Below are 12882 nucleotides of genomic sequence, written 5' to 3'. Positions count from 1 at the left end.
GGGCTGAGCGAATAATTGCTACTCTTTTTCTATTATGGTATTACATTCGATAAGGAGCCGTGTTGCAGTTTTTAGAGCATGCCCGCAGAATCGACAGAAGTCAATGGACCATATCCCCAAAATGCTAGTGATCATTCTCAGCTTGTCCTTAGGGAGGGCTATAAGATGGTTAAATCTTTTTTTATCATACTCACCAGTAAGGACTTCAGCTGACTTAGTCCCATGTCCCACGGTTTGGTGCCAACTTAGGTCTCGTAGCCTTAGTTCTTTCTCCCTTTTAAACTCTTCTTTGGTGGAAGAAGGCATGTCAAGGAAGAGTTCGAATGCTATTAATAACGGGGCCGCATCCGCTGTAGCCCGTGCATCCATTACTTCGTTCCCAGATATACCTACACCTGTACTCTGGCACCAGTTTAAGCCGAATACGGTTATGTATTCCTAGAAAATTTAATTTCTCGAAGCACTCAAGGACTAATGAGGAATTAACCTCAACGAATGACTATGCCTTGGTGCCGCCCGACTATCGCTCAGAATGGCAATTCGTTCATGCCGGAGATTCCTCTATAATTTGAGCTCTGCACATAGATAGACACTTGTGCTTGAAAGATGCTGGGAAAACTATGCATCGACACAGATCGCTTTGTTTTGGGACCATATATTGCAGCACCTTTGCGGGTCATCTGTATACCAGTGCAGTCTATAATCCGAGCGTTTCCTTTCGAAAGGTGTACTCCAGTTTATTTTATCATCCAATTTAGTCCTGAATTTGAATCTTAGTGACATCATCCTATCTTCAGCTGAAGGTTAAAGTCGATGACACACCAATACCGACTATTAACAACCCCACGTTTCCACGACAGTCGGTTCTACGTTACCGAAACGACCCGGATTTATATCCGGCCAAGGACTGTCACTCCAGCAGCATTCCCCATATGTAAGTATGGGGAATGTTTATGCTGCTACAACAACAACAACATTAACAACCCCAAATTACGGGGTATTATCTTCGATAGGTTGCTCTCCGTTTCAGAACTTTCAGGAACTACACCTGCAGGCACTTGCTGGGGACTGAGCCACCTCCCAGGCACATTAGGAGGCATCTCTTTGACTATGCTGATGAGATCCAGGAATATACATAACACCTATTGAACTCAACAGTTTACAAGCAGGATTTAAACGGCATTTATCGGGTTTTTTACCACCTTCCTAAACTCCCGCCTCCCGAATGCCGTCATCAGAGTCAATACACCACCCATCGTAGACAAAGAGTTTTCGCTGCTTCGTTAGACTCACGTCACCTTGCCACAATTGCGTTCAGGTTATTGTAACAGGTAAAATTCCTATCTGTCCAGAATGTACTCCGCACGACACTAACCATCTATTTACTTGCCCCTTCAAACCCAATCAACTAATACCTCTCTCCTTTTGGGCCCACTCCGTCGAAACAGTATGTTTCTTGGGCCTATTGTTAAATGAGGTTGACGATTACGATCGGTGTTTTCACCGTACAGGCATTCCATGCCCTTGGATGAGACCACTTTTCCTTCTCCTTCTTCATTAACGCAATAACCGCTCAAGCGATTTTAGCCGAATTAAACAAAGCGCGCCAGTCGCTTCATTCTCTTGCTAACCGGCGCCAGTTGAAAACCTCAAGTGAAGAAAAGTTGTTCTCTACCTGTTCTTTCCAACGCAGAGGAGGCCTGCCTCTTCCTCTGCTACCACCACCTGGTATAGCATCGAATACTTTCAGAGCCGGAGCGTTTGTGTCCATTCGGACGACATGACTCAGCCAACGTAGACGCTGGATGTTTATTCACTGCACCATGTCCATGTCGTCGGAAAGCTTCTACAGCTCATTGTTTCATCGTCTACGATACTGGCCGTCACCAATGCACTTTCGAAAAGGCGGTTTTCCATTCCCAGAAGCCGCTCCGTATGTTAAAATTGGTCTAATTATTATAGTATACATCCATGTGCGTAGATTCGAATCTTCGTGCATGAACGAGCAAAGTTATAGAAAAAGTTTTTTCTAATAGCGGTTGACCCTCGGCAAGCAATGACAAGCCTACGAGTGTATTTATGCCATGAAAAACCTCCTCATAAAAAACCCTTTGCTGTTCCGAGTCGTCTTAAAACTATGGGCCGCTCTATTTGGAGAACAACATCAGGACGCACGCCACAAACAGGAGGACCGCAGCCACACACCTAACAGAAGTGTAAGCGCCAATTTTTTATTTATTGTTTTTACATCCGTGTTGTTATTGTAGCAGCATAAACATAGCGCATGCATGTACGGGAAATATTGCTGGAGTGACAGTCCTTGGCCGAATATAAATCCGTGTCGCTCCGGTAACGTAGAACCGACTAACGTGGGAACGAGTGTACATCTATCTCAGGATGCAGTGCGAATATCCAGAGTTTTCGTGGCATTCAAATTTTTTTTTTTTGTTTTTTTTTTTTGTAAGAGGTAATGTGATGACACAAGTAAATGCAATTCTTTTCGATTTTTAATCCATCTTATTTATAGTATATTTGTGTGAAATGGGCATAAGTTTCTTTTTAATAACATTACCAACAAAAATTATAATATTTATAGTATAATAATCCATTTATAATTTCAAAACAAATTAATCGTAAGCAACTATTAATGTTTTCTCATACACCATTCATCATTTACCTCATAATTCTTTACTATCTCAATCATTATTGCAGATGTATTTTAATTTTTCTTTTTTTTTAATATAAATGTATTTTTTTAATTACCGACAATTACTGGTAAAATTGGGCCGACAAATTGTGTCGGTCAGCAAAAAGAAACTCATTACAATAAAATATTATCTAGTTTCAAGTATTACATATTTTACATTCATTTGATTTTGTAAATACATATTCTTATTAATTTTTTTTTTGCAGTTTGCTTTTTTAAATTTACTTGAGACTCAAAAGATTCATGTTTTTCAATGCCTTTACATATCTGAAAATTGTTTTAATCAGGGTTTCAGACGCTATCGTTTTTCTCCTTATAATCCCTTATTCGCTTTGTCTTTTGACTTTTCCTTTCAGTTTAACGATTTAATATTTTACACATCTACGAGTTGGTGTGATCTCTGTTATAAACATTATTGTTTGTTTAGATTTATGCTTCCCTTAGATTAAATTATCAGCTTCTTTACTAAAATCAACGATTTCTGTTGAATTGGAAACGGATATGATTTTTAATTATTTGCTATTTTTTGTAGTTTTTTTCTTGCTATATTTATGTATATATCGTATGAACCAACGAATACGTTAGTTCTTTAATATCCATTATCTACGTAAAATATGCTTTAAATTTTGTAATCAATATAACGTTATGCAAGTTTTCTAGGTATCCATACTTTTAGTTATTTCATTTCAGTAATTATATATATATATATGTATTCAATTTATGTTTTGGGATTCGGTTATCAAGTATACGCCACGACCATATTTGTTGTCTGTTATGTGTCTTAATGCTACCGCCGGGAGCGCTGTCCCCAAGGAGAACTGCAACTAGATTCTGCTCGTACCTATTCTTCATCAGAGTCACCCTCACTTGAATAGCCGGTTTGCTGCGGTCTCCGTACAAAGGGTGCCGTTATAACTTGACTATAGGGGAAAATTAAAATGAAAAAAATGAAAGTTAAGTTTTAAAACTCTAGGTTGAAATATTGGGTTGGCAACTAAGTAATTTCGGATTTTTTTTTGAAAATCAAAGACAATTTTTTTATGGAACTAAATAACTTTATTCTGTAATGTGCTGCCCATTTTGATCAATGCACATTTGCCATCTTTGAGGCAGCATTGTAATTGCACGTTCATAAAACTTCTGGTTTTTATAAGCAAAAAACTGAATCAGGTACGATTTGACATCATCATCATTATTGAAATTTTGACGTGATAACGTCTTATAATTCGATTTAGCCGGCTGCACGCACGAAAAAATGCGTCGTTATCTTGCTCAATCGTCGTTATCTTGCTCAATAGTCGTTATCTTGCTCATGCGTCGTTACCTTGCTTGAACTGCAAGCGAGAGCGCGGAACGAACGAAAAAGAGCACAATCGGCCCCGCGTTCGGCAACGTTCGACATCTGGCTCTCTCCTACTTGAGTGAGCATATATATGTATGTATATGCGCATATGTATAATATATAAATTCACATATTTGTATTTGCATATGCCTTCTTCCTGTGTGCTTGGTAATGAACCACTTCTCTGTTGAGAATAGGACGATGATAGGAAAAGTAGGAAATGAAAGGGAGTGTTTCGAGTGTAATGTGACTTGAAAAAGTCAAATGGATGATGGTGCCTCTTAGTGTTGTTGACTTATTAACGTCTGATGCACAATCGAAATTGAACATATCTTTCATGAATTTGATAAATGTTTCGTAATTTTCACGTTTATGTAACTTGATCAAATCCATTGCGATTCCATTTACCTTCTTCTCTATATCCATAAAAAATATCTATCAAACAAATAAAATTAAAATTTTCTTTTGAAAAATGCAACCATTCCATCAGTATTTTCTTATGACGTTGTCACGTTAAACTATCGCCAGTAAACCGACTTTACAGACCTCTTTTTTACCATTCAAGGAGTTTTGTAAGGATCGAAATAAAAAGTAATCAGATGGTGCAAGGTCAGTCCTATATGGTAGATGTGAGAAAACATCTCAACCAAGCTCCAATAATTTTTGCCGAGTAGCCAAATATGTGTGCGGCCTTGCATTGCCATGATGGAATACAACACTTTTTCGATTTGTCAATTCGGGCCGCTTTTCTTCAACTGCACTACTTAATTTCGTTAGTTGTTCAATGTAGACATCAGAATTGACCGTTTGGTTGGGTGATAAGAGTTCAAAGTAGACAATTCCTTTGTAATCCCACCAAACTGATAACAAAACGTTCTTTTGATGAATATCAGCTTTTAATGTTGTTTGAGTTGGTTCACCTGACCTGCTTCACGATCTCTACCGCTTGATATTGTTGTAAACAACTCATTTTTCATCGCCAGCTGTCAGTCGTTTTAAAAATTGATCATTTTCATTACGTTTCTTTAGCAAATTGCAGCGGTTAATGCGTTGCGTTAAATGCGTTTCTTTCAGTTTGTGGGGAACCCATGTATCGAGTTTTTGAACATAGCGAAGTTGTTTTAAGTGATTTTCAATGCTTGTATGTGACCCATGAAACTTCTCTGCAATCTCACGTGTTGTACTGTGACGATCCGAATCGATTATTGCTTTGATTATGGCGTCACCAACTTCAACTGGACGACCAGAGCGTTTTTCATCTTTGAGTGAAAAACCACCAGAACGAAATTTGGCAAACAAATTTTGACACTGTCGTTCTTTTAAGGCTTCGTAACCATAAATAGCACATAACTTTTTATGAGTTTGCAATGCGGTTTTCCCTTTGTGGAAATAAAAAAGCAAAATATGACGCAAATGTTCCATTTGATTTTCCAACGAGCGCCAAACGAAAAGTAGGCAACGGATCAAAAAACTTTTAGATTGACAGCTGAATTGCCAACTATCAAATAACAAAATGAGTTTTACATTTTTACTACGTCTGCAAACCTAAAAATTCAACTGAAGCCATCTATGAGTGAAATCAGCAATTACTTAGTTGACAACCCAATAGTTATGCGACACTTACGCGATTCTTCGATAGTGGTTTAGCCATTCTTCCAGCATTTGTGCGACCAACAGCGGTCGTTTGCGCAATTTTTGCTGCGCCACCAGTAGACCTCCATCTGTAACGCATACATCCAACCACTGTCTCATTATAGCCTCTTCGCGTCCCATCTGAGAAATTCAAAAGCATTGTTTTATAATGTGCGTACAGATGTAGTCACAATAATAGCACAGAGAGTGTTATACTACAACAAATTAAACAAAATAAAGTTTCATATTTCGTACCACATTTTAAAAAATTTAACACATTTTCACCAAAATTTAAAACATTTTAGTCAGATTTTTTAGAAAAATGTTGAGTATGCAGTTTTATAGCGAATTCATTTTTTAATAAACATCTGTGGAGAAAAAACGACCCGGATTTGTATCCGGGCAAGGACTGTCACTTCAACAGCATTCCTCGTATACTCGTAAATGGTGAACAGATTTTTAAAGGTGTACTACGTAGCAGACCGTTATTCGGCTCTGAGCGAATTCGACAGATGTGCTGCAGTCATGTAGGGATGTGTTTCACAAAATTTTGCTTGTGGCACTGACATACGAAAAAAATCATCACAGCCAATGCTCATACGATTGATTTTTTTACGAATTGTATTGTTTAATTAGAATTGATATTTTAATTGATTTTCAAATATAGCTAAATGTAATTTAAAACACACAGCAGCATTCGCGCACAATTTTACAGCTTTGCTCATTTGTATTCACCGTATCCGTAAACAAACCAATGGTATGAGCATTGGCTGTGATGATTTTAATCGTATGCCAGCACAACCTACATTTTTCGAAACACATCCCAAGTGACGTGGAATCTAAAGTTCACCTCAATTTTTTTTCACCATACCTAACAAGTACACTTGGTAATCTATCATCCCTGCCCCGTATATGTATTCCACATACATGCTACAATAACAGACCTAAAGTTGTTTCGGTCCATGGTGAAAATAATTGTGAAGATGTGGCGAATAACAGGCCAGAGAATTTTACAGAATCAGCTGATAGGCCGACGTAACTGGGGTCACAAAGCGGTTTGTTTACGAAAAAGCTAAGATTGTATTATTGATATACGAAAAAATCAACACAATGTCACTTCATTGCCCTCCTAACATTGACTGATTGGACGTGTAAGTGAATAGATTTGAAATGATCGTGCAGACCGGCAGGACGTGACAGCCGAAGTTCTCATAATTTTCTCTTTCACCATAGTTATTAGCCAAACCAAGACGGATTTATTGCAGGTGATGCCATCCGTCAAGCCGCTTTTTTCGCCGTAGATATGAATAACGCCAAAATTATTTGTTTTGCTTATATCTGTGTGTTTACCATTTGTGTACATTGAGAATAAATAGTTTATTCAAATCAAGGCGAATTCATAAAAGGTTGTATCGGTAAATCAACTGATTTGTTTTGTTTCTTTCGCCGTGTCCATGTGGGTGTCAGCCCAGAATGACGCAAGGCGAATTCATTCTTTGATTTCTACTTTGCTTTGACAAGCTAACGTACAAAATATTATTGTTGGTCTAGTGACACCACCTTTAATGAATTCGCCTTGATTCAAATAATATCTAAAGTGAATATTACAACAAAAAAAAAAAAAAAAAAAAAAAAAAAAAAAAAAAAAAAAAAAACATGAAGGTGTACTGGGTTTGAAAAAAGATAAGTGGGGTAGAGAACCCTTTTTTGGCGTTCCTAGAGGAGAAACGAAATGGCAAGTGTGGAAGAGAACATGCTGATTTTGACGTGATAGAATTCAAAAAGCAAAAACAAATGCGGATGCCATCACCTGTAATGAATCCGCCTTAGGCAAAACCTTGTAAATCTATCATTCTGGTTTCAGGCATTAAAAATGCGTTCTCCTTTTGGGAAGCAAAATGGTGCGTGAAAAGCTAGTGGTAAAATGTCAATTAGAGCACCGTCAATAAAAAAAAAAAATTATAATAATCAAATATCAATGCCAATTTTGACCAACTTTAAACATGAACAATATTATACTAAAATTGATTGCTCTATAAGACTGCATAAACAAAAATTTTCGAAAAATTCTAACTAAAAAAATTTGAAATTTTGATGAATTTTTTTATTTTCTCTAATTTTGTTCAAAGTGTGAAACTTTGAGTTATATGATTTTTGTTGTAGTATAACCTATATTAAAAAAAAAAAACAATAATAGTAAATAGCTAAAACTTTTGTTCACTATTACCTCTGCTTGAGTCAAGAAGTGTATTGGCAAAAGTTTCGATTCGCAATCCATCAACGGCAGATAACGCACGTCCTCGGGTTCATCTCTGCGTGGGTCGATACGAGCAAATGGTTCCATTGGCACTAATGCACTGAAATGTCCGCGCGTATAGCCGAGCGCAATAGGTGATTTTATGCAGAAATTTTGATCCCAAAATAAAGGCAAGTACAGACCTAAATTTTACGGAGAGAGAAATATGTAATTCAATAACTTCTAGTTTTTTATTGCTACAGTTAAGATATATATTTTTTCAAATAACAATGATTGACGGGATATAAGTACGGCTAACTTCGGTATTATAGCAGCAAAAGTCGACGTTCCCGTAGACAAGCCGAATTCATATCCGGCCAAGGATTGTCACTTCAGCAGAATTCTCCGTACATGCATGGGAAATGTTTACAACAACAACAACAATCGTGATATTTCAAAATTCTAATTTACCTTCAAATCTCGCATAGCCAATATCCTCGCCGCGAAAACTTTTAACATATTTCACACCGTAAACGATAATTGGTCGTCGCAATATATGAGCCAGAGCAAATATGTGTAACTGTTCCAGTGAGGAACCCGGCTGGCTGGCTAACGATAGCAAATTACTCCAGTCATCTTGCCATTGGGCATCTTCCAGAGTGAAGTGCAACATTGATGCCTGCCACTTTTCGTACTCCTTCCAACGTGGATAAAAACTGGTAGAAAGAGAATTGTGTTGGCACTAGGCACCATGTAGGATGTGTGTGTGTTACTTACATCGGACCACATTGATGCAACGTATCCGCCAAGGCTCGACGAAGTGTGTTGTCGCGGTCGAATACGCCCCAAGTTGCTTGCATTGCCGAGTCTAATAGACAGTCGCCGGCACTGCGATTCCACAACACCAATAAACGCGATCCCAAACGTGCTGTTATCTCCAGCGACCAATTAAGTGCTGGGGGAGGGTTTTCAAGCTGTTTTTGTGCATCGCGATCCAACAGTTCATCATAAAGCTGTTCTTGAATTTGAATCGGCAATTCTTCTATCTCTGCTGGTAAAGCAAATGTCGCATGCTCCTGCACGTAGAAACAATTGAAGGAGGTTTTACGCATGCGTAGCGTATTGGCAAAGTGCCTTCGTATATCAGCGGCTAAGTCCGGTGCGACATAGGAGGGTACACGCTTAATGCCAGGTCCAGAGCCTGAGATCTGTGCAAGCAGCATGGGCAACATCTCTTCACGATGAAAACGGATCGCCAAATGAATTAGCGTGTGCCCCACATCGAATGCCGAGTTGCGATTTAAAATAGCAATTTCAGTCGCGGTTAAAGCACGCGCAGGATTGCCGCCACATGACAAATACGCCTCTACAGCGCTATAGTTGTTCTCCACAACGCCTTTAAAGAATTAAGCGCGATATGATTAAATTATAAAAAAAATATTCTAAGATGCAATAACATTAATTCAGTCCTACCAAGGCATGCATTAAGCCATTGCCAGTCAACCTGCCGCCGTATTTGTCGCTGACGCCGCTCTTGGCGCTCTTGCACCGTATCACAGTTGTTTATAGTCTCAGAAGAACCTGCAATGCATACATACAAACGTATTTTTGGGATTATTGTAAACAAAACTATGCAAATAAAAAGAGACTGTCTTTTACCTAGTTGGTAAATATGTTTCTTGTTGAATGTATTATTCGTTGACACAGTCATGTCGTGGTTTTCATCCTTCACATTGAGGAATTTGTTGCTGCATGACCCGGATGTTGCAGTGATAGCGTTGCTATCCCCCAAAGAAGCTATGCTGGTCGCATTTCCATCACGCGGATCACCACACATGGAACATTTAAGACTTTTTGGCCAATTTTCATAAGTACATGTCTGCGTGTAAATGGTAGATTGATTATATCACAAGTAATTAGGATCAACAAAAATCATTGACTTACATTACAGGCCCATTTGGATACATAACAGTTCTGCAGAGGCGTGGACGATTGATTGTGTTGCTGTTGTTGTTGATGCTGCTGTGACGTATTAGCAAGATTATTTAAGTGAGTTGTGTTAACGGTTGTATTAGTTGTGGCGGTAATCATATTAGTAGTGGACGACTGTTCAAATGGGCTTAGTCTATTTGAAGCAGCGCCTATAGATTGAATATAGCTATTGCTCGATTTTCTGTTAATTTGCGATGTATGACTGCTTGCTTCATTCCTTTGCGCTTCCGCAATATTACTACTATTCAATTCCATATCATTAGTGATACGTAAAGCTTTTAACTGATCTTTAATATTGTTCGACGAAATTGTATTAGGGTTCGTAATATTAGCTGTAACAGTTGTCTCGCTGCCCTCCCCCGTCTTTGATCTTTTATCCATGTATCCTTGCGGACCCTCAATTGCATCTAAGTTTCCACTTGACGTTAAAGAAACTGCGGCGGCTTCACCACTATTGCAAACCTGTTGATCCACGTTGACATCAACAGTAGTACCACGTTTGGTACAACATTGTACACAGCGTAAACTTCTTGGCCAATTTAAATAGGTGCACATTTTGCAGGCCCACTTGGCGCAACCAGAAGGAGAGGCAGTAGCAGGTAAGGTGGAAGGTACGTCTTGCCGCGATTGTGCATAGCAAGCATTAAGGCTAGAAGCTTCCACCACATCGGCGGTAGCGCCACGCTCTTCGTCACCATCGAATGCTGTTTGTGGAGGACTGAGCCTAAAAATTCAACATTTGTAATTAACTGCATATATATGTATATATTTATACAGTATACAACTTTACCTAAATATATCCTCATTCAACAGCGGTTTCGTACCTTTGCACATAGTGCATTTTAGTGACGAGGGAAAATTCTCATAGGTGCAATAGTCGCATGTCCACTTTTGTACTTTGCTGGCATCGGAATCGCACATTTCTTGGGCCGAGAAAGCAGTACGTTGAGAGCTAAAGCTATCTGCGTTACGTTTGCAATACTACAATTCACGGCACAAGACTGCACAATTGCTCCCGAGTAACAGTTTAAACGATTGGTTATCAAATGAAATTTGCGTGTTTACAATTTTATAACCTTTGAAATCTTATTGGATACACAATGCGCCTCTGAGTAAGAAGTTTCTTTTACTGTCGTGCTTTGCGCGGCACTTATAGCCTTTCTGTTTTATTGTTCTATTTCACGCGGTTATCTTTGTACTGGAGGGCATTGTCGACGTATACGTGTTTTATCGGCCAAGGGCAGAAATACATACCAGTGAAGGATGCAAGCAGCGTCAAACCAAAAGGAAGACAAAAACAAATGCAAATGGGATTATTTAAATATAGGCAAGGCCAATCAGATATGTCCTTGACATTCAATATTTGTATGCTCTTACGAAGTTTTGCAGGATTTTCATTATATGCGACATAAACTTAGCAAAAATGTAATTCTTACTGCACACAGCCCTTCTTTCCCTTTATAATCGGAATTGGTACAAAATAAGTACTTTACTTGATGTACACTAAATTTTCACGCGCGTCGACTAATTCTAATTATGATTTTTAATTGGAACTAAACAAAGGAACACGAAACAGTAACGGTCAGCAACTGAACAATAAACTTTCACTGCACCTCCAATATTGTGAAAAAAATACATGAAAAGCATTAAAAATATTCACCTCCCGCCCCTTTGCTTGCACGAATAATTGCAGCTACACACGCATTCGCACTTGAACTCGACGTGCCGCAATTTATTTATTAACTTCGAATTTTATTATTTCATGATACTTATTTGTTTTTCTAATTTTTTTTTTGGAATTTTTGCAGAATTGCAACAAATAGAAAAATTACTGAACTCGACTGGGGAAATGAAAATGGACCACAAATTTATTACGTCAATATTTTGACAGTTCAATGCGTTTGCAGCAATGCAAAACGGTGGTGATGTGTTAGAAAATCGGAGTAATAGTTTCGGCACAAAAATGTAATTCTACATATTTTTCAATTCGAGTTTTGGATTTTTAAAATAGTTTTTGAGACTTTTTCAAAAATTTTTAAAGGAAAAAATTATTGACAAGTTTTTATGTTGATTATATGTTGATTGACGCATAAGTATACAGTTATGTCTTTATAAGAGCGTTAAGCCTCAAGGTGTAAACAAAAATGCAGCAATCCACAAAATTTATATGGAGAAACACCCAATAAAGCTAATAGAAATTGTCAAGTTTGAAAAGTGTTAAGGTTTGAAGTTAAATAAAAATAAATAAATAACTGCTGCGTACACTTCTGTCAAGTGTTTGACCGAGATGCTCTTCCTATTTGTGGCGTGCGTCCTGATGTTGTTCCCCAAATGGAGCGACCTACAGTTTTAAGCCGACTCCGAACGGCAAATGGTTTCTTATAAGGGCTTTGCGAGAAATGCACTCGGAGGTTGCCCGTTGCCTGCCGAGGGGTGACCGCTGTTAGAAAAAACTTTTGGTTTGAAGTTAGGTGTTAAGAAAAATGTATGAATGGACTTTTTCATATAATATTCATTCATAATTTCATGCCAATTATTCCACAACAATTATTCTCACTCTTGCGGACTAAAGGAAAATTAGCAGAACAAATCTAGTATAATTTAGAATGTTTGAGTGTATTTTACAACTTAATGTGCTGCGTAAAATTGAACATTGCGAAGCGAAATTTTCATAATTACACATGGCAGAAAAAATATCTTACCTCACCTCATTTTTGCCCCAAAACAAAATTGTTCTGAAAGCAAAAAAGTTCTAGTGAGAAATCGCCCAATAAGAATGAGAAAACATGATCGCGTCGAAAATTAGATTTGAGGTCTGTTGTAAGCGTATACATAGAAAATTAATTTATACTTTGTTAAATGTTTCCGTCTGACTGCAAAAATATATGAAATATTTTACAAAAGTTGATTGATTTAGTAGCCCAAAGCTTGGCATCCAGGTGGTAGATTTTGCCAGATTCACCAAAACCAAAT

At 38.0% G+C, this 12882-nt stretch overlaps 1 protein-coding gene across 2 annotated transcripts; it reads right to left on the bottom strand.

The window, feature by feature from the left end:
- Positions 1-2507: 2507 nt before the first annotated feature.
- On the bottom strand, positions 2508-11783 carry LOC128855395 (ubiquitin thioesterase trabid). Of its 2 annotated transcripts, none has more exons than XM_054090258.1 (10): positions 11570-11783; positions 10700-11107; positions 9862-10633; positions 9577-9796; positions 9391-9498; positions 8695-9313; positions 8389-8633; positions 7909-8120; positions 5674-5822; positions 2508-3627 (listed from the first exon to the last, which is right to left on the bottom strand). In XM_054090258.1, the coding sequence occupies exons 2-10, from the start codon at positions 10828-10830 to the stop codon at positions 3549-3551; spliced, it is 2535 nt and encodes an 844-aa protein (XP_053946233.1). In that variant the 5' UTR covers positions 10831-11107; positions 11570-11783; the 3' UTR covers positions 2508-3548. The 2 variants fall into 2 exon arrangements, with proteins under 2 accessions (XP_053946233.1, XP_053946234.1); XM_054090259.1 differs by lacking the exon at positions 11570-11783 and adding an exon at positions 11287-11562.
- Positions 11784-12882: the final 1099 nt, after the last annotated feature.

Source organism: Anastrepha ludens, chromosome 2 (assembly GCF_028408465.1).
Source record: "Anastrepha ludens isolate Willacy chromosome 2, idAnaLude1.1, whole genome shotgun sequence".
Lineage (NCBI taxonomy): Eukaryota > Metazoa > Arthropoda > Insecta > Diptera > Tephritidae > Anastrepha > Anastrepha ludens.
Note: the sequence above shows the minus strand (reverse complement) of the source record. Positions and strands in the feature narration are given on the sequence as shown.